The sequence below is a fragment of the Sarcophilus harrisii genome, chromosome 6 (genome assembly GCF_902635505.1).
Source record: "Sarcophilus harrisii chromosome 6, mSarHar1.11, whole genome shotgun sequence".
NCBI lineage: Eukaryota > Metazoa > Chordata > Mammalia > Dasyuromorphia > Dasyuridae > Sarcophilus > Sarcophilus harrisii.
Genome location: NC_045431.1, coordinates 139,364,176 through 139,380,800, shown reverse-complemented (window position 1 = coordinate 139,380,800; position 16,625 = coordinate 139,364,176). Strand labels below are relative to the sequence as shown.

The 16,625-nt window shown below is 33.6% G+C and overlaps 1 protein-coding gene across 7 annotated transcripts in view; it reads right to left on the bottom strand.

Moving 5' to 3' along the window:
- The window catches only part of PDLIM5 (PDZ and LIM domain 5), a 198,549-nt gene that overhangs the window by 83,510 nt on the left and 98,414 nt on the right, over positions 1-16,625 (bottom strand). For 4 of the 7 annotated variants that reach the window (XM_031943965.1, XM_003772866.4, XM_031943969.1 and 1 more), the window contains exons 4-5: positions 6,314-6,356; positions 3,698-4,119 (exon numbers count right to left, since the gene is read on the bottom strand). In XM_031943965.1, coding sequence (XP_031799825.1) covers positions 3,698-4,119; positions 6,314-6,356 — 465 coding nt within the window. The remainder of the gene's footprint in view (positions 1-3,697; positions 4,120-6,313; positions 6,357-16,625) is intronic. The other 3 variants (XM_031943967.1, XM_003772867.4, XM_031943970.1) reach the window with 1 other exon arrangement.

The window sequence follows — 16,625 nt, the reverse complement described above, 5'->3', positions numbered from 1 at the left end:
AGCTAGACTCTAGTGGGTAAATTATAAAAAATCTGACAACTTTTTATAAAAAGTCAGAATCATAATCTATATATGCAGTAATCAAGTTTATAATTTCTTAAAGTACACTTAATCACTATTGCTTTTATGTTATCAGCTCACTTTGCATCTGCTACTCTGCTTGATCTCAACTCCATAAAATAAAATGCCACTGTATTGGGGGTCCTCAGCTGTCCTCCCTGTTCAAACTACTCCAACTTGCCTACCTCTTTTTTGTGTGTTGTCCTTCACCATCAGATTGCAAGTTCCTTGAGAACATGGACTGTCTTTTTATTAATTGCATCCCCAGTGTTTAATATAGTACCTAGTAGCACACGATAGACACAATAAATGTTTACTGAATTGGAACAGAATTGCTGAATTTCTTACAAACAAAGTCAGTGTGGATATAAAATTTTTAATATGACTCAGAAAGGAATCAAATGGGTAAAGTAGGGTCAATACTATAAAGCTGGAAAAACATGGCAATTTCCAAGCACAACTTCTCATGAGCAAAGATGTATCAAGTTTCAAATATTATGAATTGCAGTATTTAGTACAGTATCTAGCAAACAATAAGTACTTAATAAATATTTATTGGATTGGAACAGAATTTCTGAGTTTTTTAAAAAAACAAAGTCAGTGTAAAAATGATCTTTTAATATGACTTAGAAGAGAGATAAATGGCTAAAGCAGAGTTAACTGGGAAAACATGGCAATTTCAGAGGCACAAGTTCTCATGAGTAAAGATGTTTTAAGTTTCAAATGTTATGAATAGCCTTTTCTAAAAGTCTATCATTTAATCACATATTGGTGAGATTACTATCAAAATATTAATTTGCCTACCCACTAAAGCCAAATACTGATGTGAGTCATGTGAAATTTTATCTTTAATAATCTTTTATAGGCAAAACTAGATAACTAGTATTTATTTTGTATCTCCCACTATACCTACCATAGTATTGGTATATGTTAGAAAGCTGGATACTTAATAGCCTCTCTTACAATTTGATATACATAGCCAAAAAAAAAAATTATTTCAAGCAAAGTCCCTATAAACTCAAACAAGGGAATGCATCTCTAGATCTGAAAATGGCTTCATTCATTCGGCTTTATTAATTAAGTGCTTTGTTGTTGCTCTGTTTTTTCAGTCATGCCTGACTCTTTCTGCTTGTCCTCTAAGGAAGGGCCAAGAAGATCTGAATGTACGATGAGGTGAGACATCCCTTAGGAAAAATAAGAAGAGCTGAGCAGCAGTAGCTAATATCTCCTTATTGGGGTAGCTATTTGTTAATGTAGTAGGTCTGCTCTCCTGCCTTCCCGGACACTCATACAATATGGGACAAAGAACCTCCTGAGATACGTCAAAATATATGACTATTATCCACTTCTGGTGAATCATAGAGCCTAAAATATTTCCAGAAGAAACCTAACAAACATTGCTGAAGATTACGCCGATAAACTAGAGAACACAGAAGAAAGCAATCAGAATGATGAATGATAGCTTTATGAAAACTGGTGTTAGAAATGGGATGATTAGATTAGAAAAGAGGGATTTAAACTTGCCCTATCTGGTTCAGGTCAGTAGCAATGGATCAGAGTAGGAAGAAGGAGGCAAACAAGGTGAAGTGACTTGTTCAGGATCCCACTGTCAGTAAATGTCTCAGGTCACATTTGAGTTCAGGTCTTCTTGACTCAAGCGTTGGCACTCTAATCATGATGCCATCTAGCTGCTTAAGTAGGGGAACAGTGTCCTCTAATTTGGGGACTGAATGACTATTTCTCAAATATGCTACAGAGGAAATTCTTTTAGGTATGCATCAGGCTGGAATTGCTCTCCCACCCTGAAATTCTATGATACTTTTTTTAAAGAACATTTTCTTTGGTGTTACAGGGTTAAATTGTTTTCTAACTCTTTTTTTAGATAATCCCAGCCATGAAATGAGAACACACATTTTGAGGACCCAACTGTCATCCAATTAAACACACATACAACACACACACACACACACACACACACACACCATACAAAACCAGATCTACACACAGTTGCAAGTCAATTAGACACCTGCTTTTTTCCTTTTCTAAGATGCATGGAATCTTGCCATCGTCTATGTTAGTGCCCAAACACTGTCATGACAGCGGCACAACATGAAACAAAGCATCTATATTATGTGAATTAACATGCAGAAGAGATCATTTAAATAGAAAGAACTGAGTTTTATCTTCACTTTGATTATAGTGTCTCTAAAATTGGCATTTTTAAAGCTATCATGGGTATTTCTTATTCTTCTCCCTTTCTGTGTGTCCTGCTTTCTAGAGCCCCCAAGTTGGAGTGACAAAATGTACTATTGCTTTCTAGAGCCCTAACGCCAGGGTGATTAAAATATTGAGTCCTGCTTTCTAGAGCTCCCAAGTTGGGGTGACAAAATGTACCATTGCTTTCTAGAGCCCCCATGCCAGGATGATAAAACATACCATCTTAGTGGAGAAGTGATAAGGCAGGACCACATCTATGTATTGAAAAGTTATCAAGAGTTTGTGATTATTACCTTCAAATATCTATTTTCTTCTTAAGTGTGAAATAGTAAGAGTTCAAATTAATTCTGTAAACATCTTCACTAGAAGTCTATTATGAAGTGATGCAAAGGGAAGGGCACAGAGCCCGGAAAACAATATAAATGATGACCAGAACCACAGAACAATGATAATCAGCCTCAATGCTATGAAATTGTAAGATGCCAGATGCACTTTTGCAGTTTAATTGCAGAGCTGAAAGACAATGGAGGTGGAACACTATTTAATATGTCACACGTGGTTGGCATGTTGCTAACATTTGCTGGCTGGTTCTTTTTTCTTTTCTTTTTGATAATTCTTTGTTATAAGGAGATAAAGAAGTGGAATCAGGATATTTCTGGAAATAAAGGTGATGTAAGAATAAAAGATGTCAGTAAAAAAAGATTAATCATAACTGAGATCACCTCTGAGTGTATGTGTTTTTTTTTTTTAAAGTATCACTTACATAGGATAAAAAAGAATAAACCTCAAAGCTCAGTCTCAGTGTCCTATACAGTTACCAGCTTTTTGCCTTACTTACTGCATATAAAGGATTCAAGTCAAATTTGGACTCTGGCATGATTGCTACTCTTCTTTTACATCTCTGATTAGAAATGCCTTATTTCTCCTTCAATTCCAAGTAATAATAGCACAAGCTAGTTGGCTAATGTAAGCTCAATGATTATTCATTTTTAGTGATCACCTGAAAGCAGAAAGATTGGAGGATAGAGAGCGGGATTAACAGAACCCTTTCCAGGCATGCCTTGCATTCTAAGTGCCAGCTGCTTGTAGCTGAGGGAAAGAAAAACAAAACAAAACAAAACAAAACAAAACAAAACAAAACAAAACAAAACAAAAAACAAAACAAAACAAAACAAAACATTACATCATATGTCAGGAAGTTAATAGCACGTTACAATATGTAATTACAGTTATGTATTTTGCCATTGAAGTGAATGTTGTGTACACATAAACTCTTATTTTTTAATGAAGCAAATCAAACTCATATCCCCCCCCAAAAAAAATCTAAGGTTTTTGGATTTAGGTTGATGATGTTTTCTTAAATTTCTTGGAAAAAAAGGAGTACTGGACAAAAGCAGGAAAGCGCCCTTTAGCCACCTACCCATTTTGCTGTTTATTGTCAGCCTGTGGTCCTCTTCTCTGCCCGTCAGTTAGCTCCTGGGCAGTGTCGTTGGCATAAGGGCTCGTGGCTGCGGGCTGCCATGGGACATTAACTGCAGTTTTAACAGAGCTCAAGGCAGGAAAAGGCTGGTCGGCGCTAGATTTGGCATTAGCATGCAGTCCAGATGTAGCAAATGGGGGAGGTGTGACAGCAGCCACTGGTGGAGGGGAAGCATGTGATGAAGAGGTCGCATGGGCTGGGGTGAAGGCAGATGATGGTGACGGGATGGATGTGACTTTTGGAGAAGATACAACTCCAAAAGGCCGTGGTGCCTTATTGTAGGCCAGGTTGGATGTGGAAGTGACTTTGGACACAGCAGAGGATGCAATGGGTACAGGCTTAACTACTTCTTTGGGTTCTCCCTATGTGAAATAAAAATAAAACACACAGAGAACACACCAAATACATGCAAAAGATAACTGATTGAAAAGAATATTCAGCTGATATTAAAAATAAGGTACATTCATGTTAGCAGCCAAATCATTACTTGGTGAAAAATTAACAAGGAATATAATTTAGCATGCATATAATGAGGAATCCTAACATGCATAACACAGATGCAAAACAAAATATAAACATTTATTTTAAATCAATGTAAAGACATTCATAGAGGATTTAGTCAATTAAGCAGGAACACAGTGCTATTCATCAAAATTACATGATAAATTTAAATATAATTCAAAGTTTTAAAAGATTAACTCCTATTCCAGTCCCACGCAGACAACAAAGTGTTTTTTTAAAACCAAATATACCAGTAAATCCAGGCTCTGAAATTCAATTTCATCTACAACTTTATTTGCTCTTCTAAGAAATTCCACTGTACTACAATGCCCATTATTAGCTCAGAGCAAGTAGCAGTATTATGTACTGCATATTCCTAATTCCTTTTTTAAAAAGTCATTATTTCTAATTCTTTATTTTAAAACATTATTTTTGTTTAATGTAAAAATTTTCTAAGTCCAGTGATTTTTAACCAGTTTCTAAAATAGTCATTAGACTATTAGACAAATCTTTGAAATGGTTCTTGCCACTTTTTTTCATTAACATTAACATGTTAATTTAATATTAATATGCATTAACATACCATAATTATATGACAGATTATCTGTTTTCAAAAACATAATCCTATTTCCATATTTGCATCAAAATTCAGAATTTTATTCCAATATTTGGTATGGTCTTTTATCATTTCAATATGAAATTTAGAATTTTTCATTTGTCTAAAAAAATAGTTTGTGTCATACTTTAGAGACAGAATCAAAGATTTCCTTTTTCTTTCTTTTTTAAATAAAATAAACAAATTAACACTGCACATGCTGTTAAATTCAACTAGTGTTTTATTTAGTTTTTGCAAAATAATTTTCCCACCTTTTAAAATTTGTTTCTAAAAGTGAGAACTCACTGGAAAAAGGAATATACTTAGAAATAAAGGGCATATAAAAACAAAATATGTCAGCATAATTAAAAAATAAATAATATAATCAACATATTTAACATATGGGGAAAGGACTTTTTTTTTTAAGTGAAATTTTTCCTTCATGACATTTGGGGGAGGGGGGACACAGGAGGGGAAAGGCAATTTCAGTTAAGTGACTTGCCCAGGATTATACCACTATTAAGTGTCATTTGTCAGTATGAATGTGAATTCAGATCCTCCTGACTCCAGAGCCACTGCTTACCTAGCTTACCCCATGGCAAATTCTTGTTTAAAAATTTCACTTTCTAAAGCAAGACTAAAGTGAAAAATTCTTGACTCTATATTAGTTTACTTAAAATTAAGTTCAACAGAGTACTTTAAGGAAAAAAATAACTGAAATCTATGATTTCACTGCTATAGGGATTATCATTAAGGAAGCTTCTTTTATTACTGCAGAATGACACCCTCTCTGCAATTTATAGTCTTAGGGAGTAGCATGGGTCAACTGAAAGTTTAAATAACTTGTGTCAGAGGTGGAACAAGGGCTAAGCCATGCTGCTTCTATATGCAATTTTTTTTTAAAGAATAAAAGATGACACCATATTATGATTGAGCCTTACAGCAAAAGGATAAAAAAGAACAATGAGTAATTCACACTTAACTAAGTAACTAACAAAATTATAATGTAGGAATGCAAGGTAACAAGTCAAGTCATGTAAGTGAATACGTACAAGTCTTTGAATTACGGCTAAGTAGAAATCATTTTTTAGGACACAAAAACTACCATTAAATGACTTCTGAGGTGTCCTCAAGAGTCTATGTCCAGATTTTGGATGTATATTTATTATTGTCATCTTTTCTTAAATGTACTTTCTGAAGAAAATAAGACCTTGAATTCTTTAAAAGCCAATCTCACAGTAAACAAAGATAGTAACTGTATGTTTTTAAAAACAATTACAATAAATCTTCTAAATAAAAGAAGCATGGAAAACTATCCCCTCCCCCCCCCCCCCCCCCCCCCCCAACTTGGACACTGGGGTTAACTGAGATAGTATTTAAAACTAACTTGCTCAAGGGAGACCATTAATTGTTACATTCCTCTTTTTTTTTTTTTTTTTTTTTTTTCATTAAAAACTTACCTTCTGAACTGAAACTGGTTCAGGCTTTGGTGTAGTAGATGCTCTGAAAGAAAAACAAGAAGGAAATTATTTCATAAATCACTACTTCTTAGAAGAAACATCTCAAAATAAAATATTTGATATGTGGTTTTGAATGTTTCACTCCTTTCTTTGCAAAGATAAGGGAATAGGGTATAGAATATATTACATATACTGTCAGACTCAAATGACATTTATTTAGTTTTATTGAATTGCTTTTCCCAGTACTCTTTCCTAATTCTTCCCCTCCCCTTCCCCGGGCAATAAGGGTTAAGTGACTTGCCCAAGGTCATACAGCTAGGAAATGTTAAGTGTCTGAGGCCAAATTTGAACTCAGGTCCTCCTTACTTCAGGACTGGTGCTCTATCCACTGCACCAACTAACTGTCCCTTTTTCTTAATTCTTTTTTCCAGGGGATGGTTTGGAGAAAAATATAATCAGAAGTAAATAAAATATAAAAACAAAAAACACCAATAAAAGAATTGAAAATAAAATAAATGTTTGCTTAATTGAACTGATAATGATTTATCTCACCAACAGGTGTTAGCTCTGATCCTTGACTTATTTAATCAACCTGGCACTCCTATCTCTTATCTCAAACTCTCCTCTATCTCAAATAAAGCAGAGTGTTTGCATAGTTCCCTACTTTGAAGCAATTTTAGAATGTATTCCCTTGAAAACTCAGATGTTAGTTGTACCCTTAATCACTGTATCTTCAACCTAGCAACACAATCATGGTGTTCTCAACAGTTTTCATTTAACTTTGACTTTTACAATTAATAGTTGGATTATAGTAGCCAATGTGTGCATCTTCTTTGCAAATTTTCTACCTTAAAGATTACTTCAGAGGAATTTTTCAAGCCTAGTCTATATATTCTCTCCTTCTAGCCCTGTTACAAAACCATCTCTCTATATTCAAAGGATGTATATGTTCAGGAAACAAAAGTTATGAATAACAAAATATGAAATTGAGGAAAACAAGAATAGGGAGTACAACCTGAATTTATTGCAACAAGTTAAGGAAACAAATAGACGTGGAGAACAGTGAAATTTCACAATAAGACATAATTGTAAAATTATTCCCTCACTGAAACTAGCAAAAAAAAATGATTGAGAATATGCCACAGATCATGAACTCTTTTAAAATTGACAAGTTGATTATCTATGTAACAATTTAGCAAAATGTAAGAATAAATTTATTTTTCATATATGTGTATATGTGTGTGTGTGTGTGTGTGTGTGTGTGTATATATATATATATATATATATATATATGCATGTATGTATATAAGCATTTAGATCTTAATCTCCAAATTGGGTTCTGTCTGAAAATTTGAGTCAACAATAATAAATTATAAATACAAATATAAAGAAGCAGTATTGCAGTAGAAAACCTGTTGAACTTGAGTCCCCAGACCTGAGTTCAAATAGAGCAGCCATTCATATTTGTGTAATAAGGGGGTTGGGTGTTATGGTTTTGAAGGCTTCTGGCACACCTAGAGTTACTCTGTCATCTGATGGATCCTGTCTGTCATCTTCATACAAAACAAAGACAAAATTTTTTACCAAATAAGTAAATGAAAATTATTTCATTTATATTTTTAAGTAAGTAGAAAGCAGACAGGTTATGTTTCTGTTTCAGATGTGATTTTTGAAGATATCCACAGACTTTTAGATCTTATAAAAATAGAAATAATCTAGAACAAACACTTATTCTGTACTTGTTCTTATTCCCCCTGTGTGATCCCTGGCTATTTGGGCCTCAGACTATTTCCAAAGACAGTTCATACCCACATAAGGAAGTTATATTCTACTTCTGATCAACTCTGATTATAAAATGTTCTTTTTTTATCCTAAGCCAGTCAGCCTCACTGTAATTTACCTAATTCTTACTTCAGAAAACAGAGAATATCATAAACTCTCTTCCAAATGATAGCCTATAAATACTGTAAGATATTGAGTTAAAAAGCAATCTAATCTGCCTTCCAAATCCCAAAAATATGATAATCCTGTAACAAAGTGAATGAACATGACTTACTGAGTAATGTACTTCAATTTTCTTTCTCTTATTCTCTCTCTCCACACTAGTTTCTTCATCTTTTAAATCAAAATAGTAAAAACAGGTACCTTACAACTGTCAGGACTGAAGCGGTTAATACTTCAGACACACTCATGATATCTTAAGTCTCATTTAGTCTTTCCCTCAATATTAGAGGCTCACAAACCATTACAGTGCATGTGATGTGCTTGCTATCCAAAGGTTGAGCTTTGGAACCATGACTTTGGGGCCAGGTTCTCCTGACAAGATGAGGTCAAGTAGCACAATCATACATGGCCCACTCCACCCAGCTGACCCCAGATCTCACAATCCATTCCTTACCCTACCCTACTTAACTCTATTTTTTATCCTCTTCTTTTAAAAGAAGTAATCAAATCAATGTGACTATTCCTATTGGAAGCAGCTGCCTCTTCGTTATGGCTTCATTGACCATGACATCCCAAACCAAATTACCATTCACTTCTAATTATATGTTGTTTCTTTCTATAAGAAGGTAAAACCTTTCCCCAGGGTATAATATACAAAATTTTTTTCATCCATTTAGTACATTAAACTTAAGAGTGATACAAAAATCATAATGTAAGATGAATGATTAATTAGGTTTCATTCAGTTTAAAAAGGGATATTTATTTTAAGAGATCTTCTATAAAGTTAAAAAAAAATGTTTAATCATGTCTGGAGTTGATCAGGATTGAGGAAAATATAGATTTCTTGAAATCTTCCCAAAGAGTATTTTCTTTGATTTATTATTGTTCCTTCATTCACACATTCAATAAGAATTTTTAAAATTCCCACTATGTACCAGGAAATTTGAATTTCTGTCTTTTACAGGGCCACTTTTTTTTTTTTAACCTTCTGAGTTTATTGTAGGAAGTAATGGTAATAGACACAAAGATTTTATGCTCCTTAAAAAAATAAATATAAAATATATATGAAGTAGTTTCTGGGAGTGTACTATTAGCAATTAGGGGGAATAAGCAGAAGTTTCCTGTGGGAAGTGATATTGTGCTAGACTTAAAAGAAAGCTGCTAGTTCTAATAGGTGGAAGTGAGGAGGAAGTACATTCCAGGAATGAGAACCAACTTGTGTAAAAGCCCAGAGATAGGGAGTAGAATGTATGCATGGAAAATAGAAAAATGGAATGTACAATGCATGAAAAATAATTTGCAAAAAGAAAGAAAAGAGTTTGGAGTTTAGTTATTATGAATTTTAAAAGGCAAATAGGAATAAATGCAACACTGTAATTAAACATAAGTATTTTTCATAACTATATTCTTTAAGAGAAAACCCTACTATATGAATAGAAGAGAATTTTCATTCCCAAGAATCAAAGGTTATATGGGAAATGCAAGAAAAATGAAATGTTTCTTAAAAAAAAAAAAAAAAGATTTGCTTGGCATTTGTCCAAGGAATGATACTTTATCTTATGAAAATCAAATGAAAAGCCACTGATAGTTTAAAGATTAAAAACACTATTGATTTTTAAAAATCATTTTTGTTTGCATTTTATATACAAGTGAACAAGTAAAAAATATAGAGCTCCCTTTCTACTATTCTGTTCCTTACAAGTAATTTTTTTCACTATGTGCATTTCAAAGCAGTTAATGTCCTAAAAATGGCTCCAAGCCATAGGCTTAACAATTTGCTTATTGTTCTCCTTTTCCTTCATGTAAAACTAGTGAGTTTGAGCTAAGTCATCATGTTGAGATACTCAGTCGTAGTCCAGTATTATCCCAAGCACACATAATTAAAAGAACAAAGCTGTCTGTGTGATTGGGATGTGTTGTTCTGAAAGTTGACTGACTTTATAAAACAGGAAGCCAAAATAAAAATCCTTGGTACTTTCCAACTAGCCTTACTTACATCATGGATCTTACAGAGATAGGTTAGAGAATTTTAGAAGTGAAAGGAATCAAAAATAATCTAATACAATCCCTCTTACATGAACTAGAAATCTGAGGTAAATTCATGGATAAAAGATAAAAAGAATATAAAACAGAAGCAAAAATCTCATGTGCAGTGGCTTATCGTTTTTCCAGATCTGAGTACAATTTTTGGAAAAATAATCACATAACTGCTGAAACAAGGATGTGATACAAAAATACTAAAAAGTAATATGCCTCAATTCTTGTAATCAGGAGACAATTACATTGTCATATTTTAAAACTAATATATATCATCTTTTAACATTACAGCTGCAATTTTGTATTAAAAGAAGTGCTCATGACAACAACATCAGAGCTTTTAAGCATTTAAAGTTATACCTAATTTAACATTATCAAAAATGAAGTTTCTTTAGTTTTTAGTAGATATTCAGTAAAAATTCTTGGCTTCAGGGAATGAAATAAGAACCTCTCAAGTGGTAATTAGATGATAAAAACTATTTACAGTGTTCACTATAACTTATTCTTTCATTCATACACACTTAAAATATATGTCAACAATCATTCATAAAGGAGCTGGCTCCCCCTCTGCAGAGAGTCTCCATGTTACAGTTTCCCACAGAACATCCAATTCTGGGACTAATGACCTTAGACCCCCATAAACACCAGGGTACAACATTAATCACTTTAATTGCAAAGTTGTCAATTTTCAATAACAAAGCAACTCCCAGGGAGAGTAAAAGAAAACCAGAGTGAGCAGAGGGATTTGTTTTAAAGGATCTTCATGAAATCTCTTTTTATAGAAATGTTGAATGTTGTATATGTATATATGTTACATTTCAAATAACTGAATATGTACACAAATTGCATTCTAGATTTCTTATTCATAAAATATGCCTTGGAAAAAATACTACTTTGTTTTCAGTTATTTAGAAATCTAAAGAGTGATAGGTCCTTCTAAAATTAATAAACAATAAGAAGCATGGCCTGATGCCAAGTATGCTGGACTTACAGCCGGAAAATCTCAATTTGAGTCCTGGCTTGACACAATTACCTATGTGACCTTAAGTAAGGCAATAAACCCATTAGTCCCTTGGTTTTCTCATCTGTAAAGTGAGTGGTGGGATTGCCTGTAAAATCCCTTTTAGCCCTAAATCCATGAGTCTATGATAAAATGATAATGGTAACACGTGTTATTAATCTAGTTTACAAAACTGATGTGAGGAAAGTATAAATTGTATTACATGTGGCATTATATTATTAACGTGATATGGCTGCTTTTAATAGACACAAAAATTCTCTGTTATTCTTAAAAGATTCCTTGCTGAGAGGAATAGTGGGGCTAATTTTTCTCCCTATGATAAGGAAGGAAATTAACTGGCACAACTCTATGACAGAAGAGACAGAGAGGAAGGAACCAAAGGGAATAAAGGATTCACTCAGTTCTAGTGGTAGGCAGAGTCCCTTTTCTTATGCAAAGTTTTAAAATAGGGAGGTCAGGAATAGTAGGTTTCTGCTCTATTCCAGGGTATGAATACCTGAACTGGGAGGATGAGAACTTGATACCTTATTCAAACCTTGCCTCAGACACTACCGTGGGAGTTACTTATCCTTCCCAACATCTCCATTTCCTCCTCATCTGTAAAATGAAAGGGTTAAATCTGATGCACTATAAAGTTCCTTTTTTGTTCTCCATCTATGATTCAGTGATAGGAAAATTCAATTCTGATTGCCAAAATTCAATCAGTCAATCAGTCAACAAACACTTAATAAGTATTTACAACGTACTAGGCATAATGCTAAGCACTGGGAATATAAAATACAGGGGGGAAAAAAGAGGGAGGCTCAAAAAACCCCTCAAAGGTACTAACATTCTAATGGAGAAGTCAACACATAAAATTAAACTAAAAGTAGGTTGAGGGAGGCATGTTGGAAAAGTGGAGAGGAGTACAGCCTGGTAGAAAAATTTCCTGAAGCATCTTCCTTACATGGAAATTATGGAGGAGTCTTCCAAGCAGGTAAAGAGACTACCCCCAGGGGGACAGAATACTTCCACGATATGAATTCTAGGTGTAAAGTGATCTTCCAGTATGAAGACGTTTTCTGGGACATGGTAGAGAAGTCATGGTGGAAAAGTGTAGAGTGGGAAATGTGAGATTGGTAGGAAATGATGGCTGGGAAGCAATTTTTTATTCAAAGAAGGAAGGTTAGTAGGGATTACAGATTAAGATAAGCAGGCCAGTTTTGAAAGTATTATGTAGAATTTTTTTAAACTGTATAAAGTATGGATTAGTTGTTTCAAATACAATCTTCTGCTGTGCATGCATAAATGAACTTTTTTGGTATTTAAATTTTTTTTTTTGGGGGGGGGATACTTTTTTAGAAGCAATTCTCCTTGTTAATCAATTAAGAATCTTACCCAAAAGGTGAATCTTGGATGAGGAAATGAAAGGATTTTCTCTAGGTCCCTGCTCTACACATACGCATAAAAGCAGAAATATTAAACACATTTTTCTTGAGACAGAAAGCAATAAAAACTACATTTAACAAAGAACCTTTGGAACATAGATTAAAGATTAATTGGAACTAAGTAATCTAATCCTAAAAAACAATTTTCTCCTCATATTTACCTTTTTATGTTTCTGAATTGTGTTTAAATGACAAATTTTCTATTCAGCTCTGGTCTTTTCATAAGGGATGCCTAGAAGCCTTATATTTCATTCAATATCCATTTTTTAAAATACAAGTTTGGATAGATAGATTATTCTTGGCTATCATCCTTGATGCTTTACTTTCAGGAATATTATATTAGGTGATATGAGGAATATCCTCACTTCCACCCCTGGATATCATATTACTTCTTTATGGTCAGGTATCTTTTATGTTTGTTCATTCTTCCAACCTTCTTTTTGACCTTGAACTTTATTTTAAGTTAGGCTTTACTCACTTCTAGAAGGGGAATTTCTGTCTTGAACTTCTCTTTTTAAGTTCTTCTGTTGTTTTTACAACTCAGTTTAGAGAAATACAAGCTTTGGGGAAGATATCTGTTCAGTGTCCTACTAGTTTAACCTCTTCAAGTTTCTGACCCAGATTTGGGTCTGCTGAATTGTGTGTAGTTGAATTTCAGTTTTGTGCTATTGGACTTAGTCTTGCCTTTCCTGATCTGAATTTGGTCTGGTGCATATGAAGGAGACATATTGAGGGGCAGGAGAGGGGTGATATTGATTCTCACTCTAGTATCAGAACTCTACATCCTTAGGATTTATTTTAAATTTGCATTTCAAAAGCACAAGTAGCAAAAAGACACAGAGAACTAGAAAATTGCTACTTTAAAAAGGCCAACGTGTTCCACTACATTCAGGTTCATCTCCAGTCTCTTGTCACTATACCTTGTCATTGATGGCTCTGGAGGGGAAAGTGAGGCAGATGACCTTGCACAGCCCTCCCTCATCTAAATAAATCTAATTCACTTTTATGTCATGGCATCACCTCCCTGATGTCATAGCCCTCTTCAAGAACAAAAGACAAACAACAATCCCAAAGAAAGAACATCTAATTCCTATCAGGCATCAAGGATGCAATGAAAAATATGGTTCAAATCCTTTCTCTGACACATACTGACTACATGACTCTGGCCAAATGTCTTCAAGCAATTCTCTAAGAATATAAATAGTTACAAGACTGGTACTGATAGGATTAGTAGGAGTATCTTACTGGGAGTTCTCTATACTAGTAGAATCATAAGTCCGGTCTAAAAAAATAAAAAATTGAAAGGATACTTAACACTTAACAACAAAATCTCTGAATACAGCACAATTTGGCTAATGCCAATTTAATCAACAAATGTTTATTGTCCATGGCACTGTGCTGAAAGATGGAAATACAATTTATCCATAAAATCATTTGGGGGGAAAAATCACAATTACATGTACTTTCCAATCCCCAGCACAAGGGGAAAAGGAAATTTTACTGTCTTATTTATAACAGTCCATTGGAAGCTAAAAATTTTATAGCAGAACTTAATCAGATAGTCTTCCAAAAACATAGATATAGAAAGAGATTAACTCTAAGATAACCAGAACCCAAATTATATATAATAGTCATGGAAGAATAAGAATCAATAAAGTTCCATTTCATTCAATGCTTAAAAAAAACCTTTTCTTAAAGATTAATTGTGAGTGTACTTCAAACTGTTGGGATCTTCCACATAAATTCTGTTAGTTGTGCCATATTCTAGAATCATAAGATTAGGAGGAACCACTAAAATCAATTGTCATTTAGTACCTGAGTAGCAACATTCTTCTTCAACAACCAAGATAAGGGAAAAGTTTTAATAATATCCAGTGACCAAGCAATCACTAGCTTCTCAGAAAAACCTTTTTAATTTTGATATACCTCACTAAAGGATCTGATCCAGTTCTCATCTCTATGTAGAGTAGAGAGTATTATTATTAATTTCTGGACCTTCTGTGACAATATGAACTTGAGAGGGACCCATCTCTAATATATATTACTGTTTGTTTATTTTTTCTTAAAATGTCTTCTCTTCCAGCTTAGTAGTTTAGAAGGATAAAGTACTGGGCCTGTAGTCAGGAAGATCTGAGTTCAAATTCATCCTCAGACATTTACAAGTTGTGTGATATTGGACAAGTCATTTAACCTGTCTGCCTCAGCTTCCTCATCTGTAAAAATGGGAATAACAATAGTACCTAACTCCCAAAATTGTTATGAGAACCAAATAAGATAATATTTGTACTGTTTGGCTCAATGCCTGGTACATAATAAGTGCATAATAAATGCTTTTTTCCTTTCTTTTTTTTTTTTCTCTTCTCCTAAGCTTAAAAAAAAAAAAAACAAATCAAAACAAAAACATTTTAAACAAAACAGGATCTATAATTAAGAGGTAAATGTCATGATCCACTATGCTATGGGAGAACAAACAAGAAAGAACTCAATAACTGGTTATAATTTCTGTTTCACTTTATTGGCTTTCTTTCTTGCTATGAAAATCTCACTAGTTCTTATTCATACTGGAATTAGTAAAATGGACATCACTATTCCAAATATGTCTTTTTGAATGAAGAAGCTCATAGATTTTTTTATAGAGCTGTTCCTTGGTGTAGGCTAAAGGAGGATGGGTTGAGAAGAAAGGAAAAAAAGTATGTGCAATGATTCTGCAAGGCCTGCTTTTTTATTTATCTCTATCCATTTTCTGTCATTTACTTTTTCTCCTTCTCCCTACTCTCCACTATGCCTCAAATAAATCAATACCAGTGACATAATCTTTTGTCCCAGAAAGAGAGAAGATAACTTCTCTTGAAAAGTACTCAGGCACATAGAAAAGGATGAAGTAAATGGATATAACATAAAAGAACATGAGTCAATATTGAAAATGGAAGGCCTAACTTGATTATTAGGGAGAGTTTAATTGTAAACCAAGGAAGATGAAGGTCAAGAGAGACTCATTAGTGTAGATTTCCTCCTAGAATAAACAATATTATCATTAGTAGCTTTACTAAAACAAAAAAATATTAATTAGCCACTTTACTTAATAAATAGGGATTTATTTCCTCTCCTGGTAGTACAGTTTGTGATGATACATTGAAAGGTTGTAAACAAGAGTTGCCATATTAGACTCTAATCAAAGATAACTACAAAATGTCTCCTAGGTACTTAGAGGATGTCTGGCAATTGCTAAAGAGTATTTTCTTTTTATAAACAAGTAACAGGAGAGTCATCCTCCTCCCCATTCTCCCCACCAAGTGCCAATGCTTAGTTACCAGGAGAATATTTAAATGAAAAATGTGTTGATGATCTCATTTCAGTAATTTCCCTAAGCAAGAAGCTTAATGGTTAACATAAGATTTTTAGCTAGATAATATAGGAAAATTAAAATTGTGAGGCTCCGTGACAGCCACTGATTACCTTTCACTTATGGAATTCTTATTAAAGCTATTTTTGAGAATACAGACTTTTAGATACGATGTGGGGGTAACTGTAATGTGGTAGAAAAACGGAGACTCCAGCTTCAAACATAGTCTACTTTTCAATGCCTGTACTCAAGTTATTTAACTTCTCAGTGTCTCAATTTCTATCAGCAAAGTGAGGGTTTGGGATGAGATAGCCTCTAAGATTACTACCAGCCCTAAAAGATAATATTTTAGAAAATCAACAAATTTCCAGAAGTTTCCTGAACAATACCTTCTATACCTATATGTGATAGTAAATGATTCAGGAATCATTGTCAGGAAAACAAAGAACATTTACAAATTCAACACTTTTTACTAAATTTTTCATAATTCTTAACATAACAAACATTACCTTTTCATATCCAAACAGAAATATTGTTATA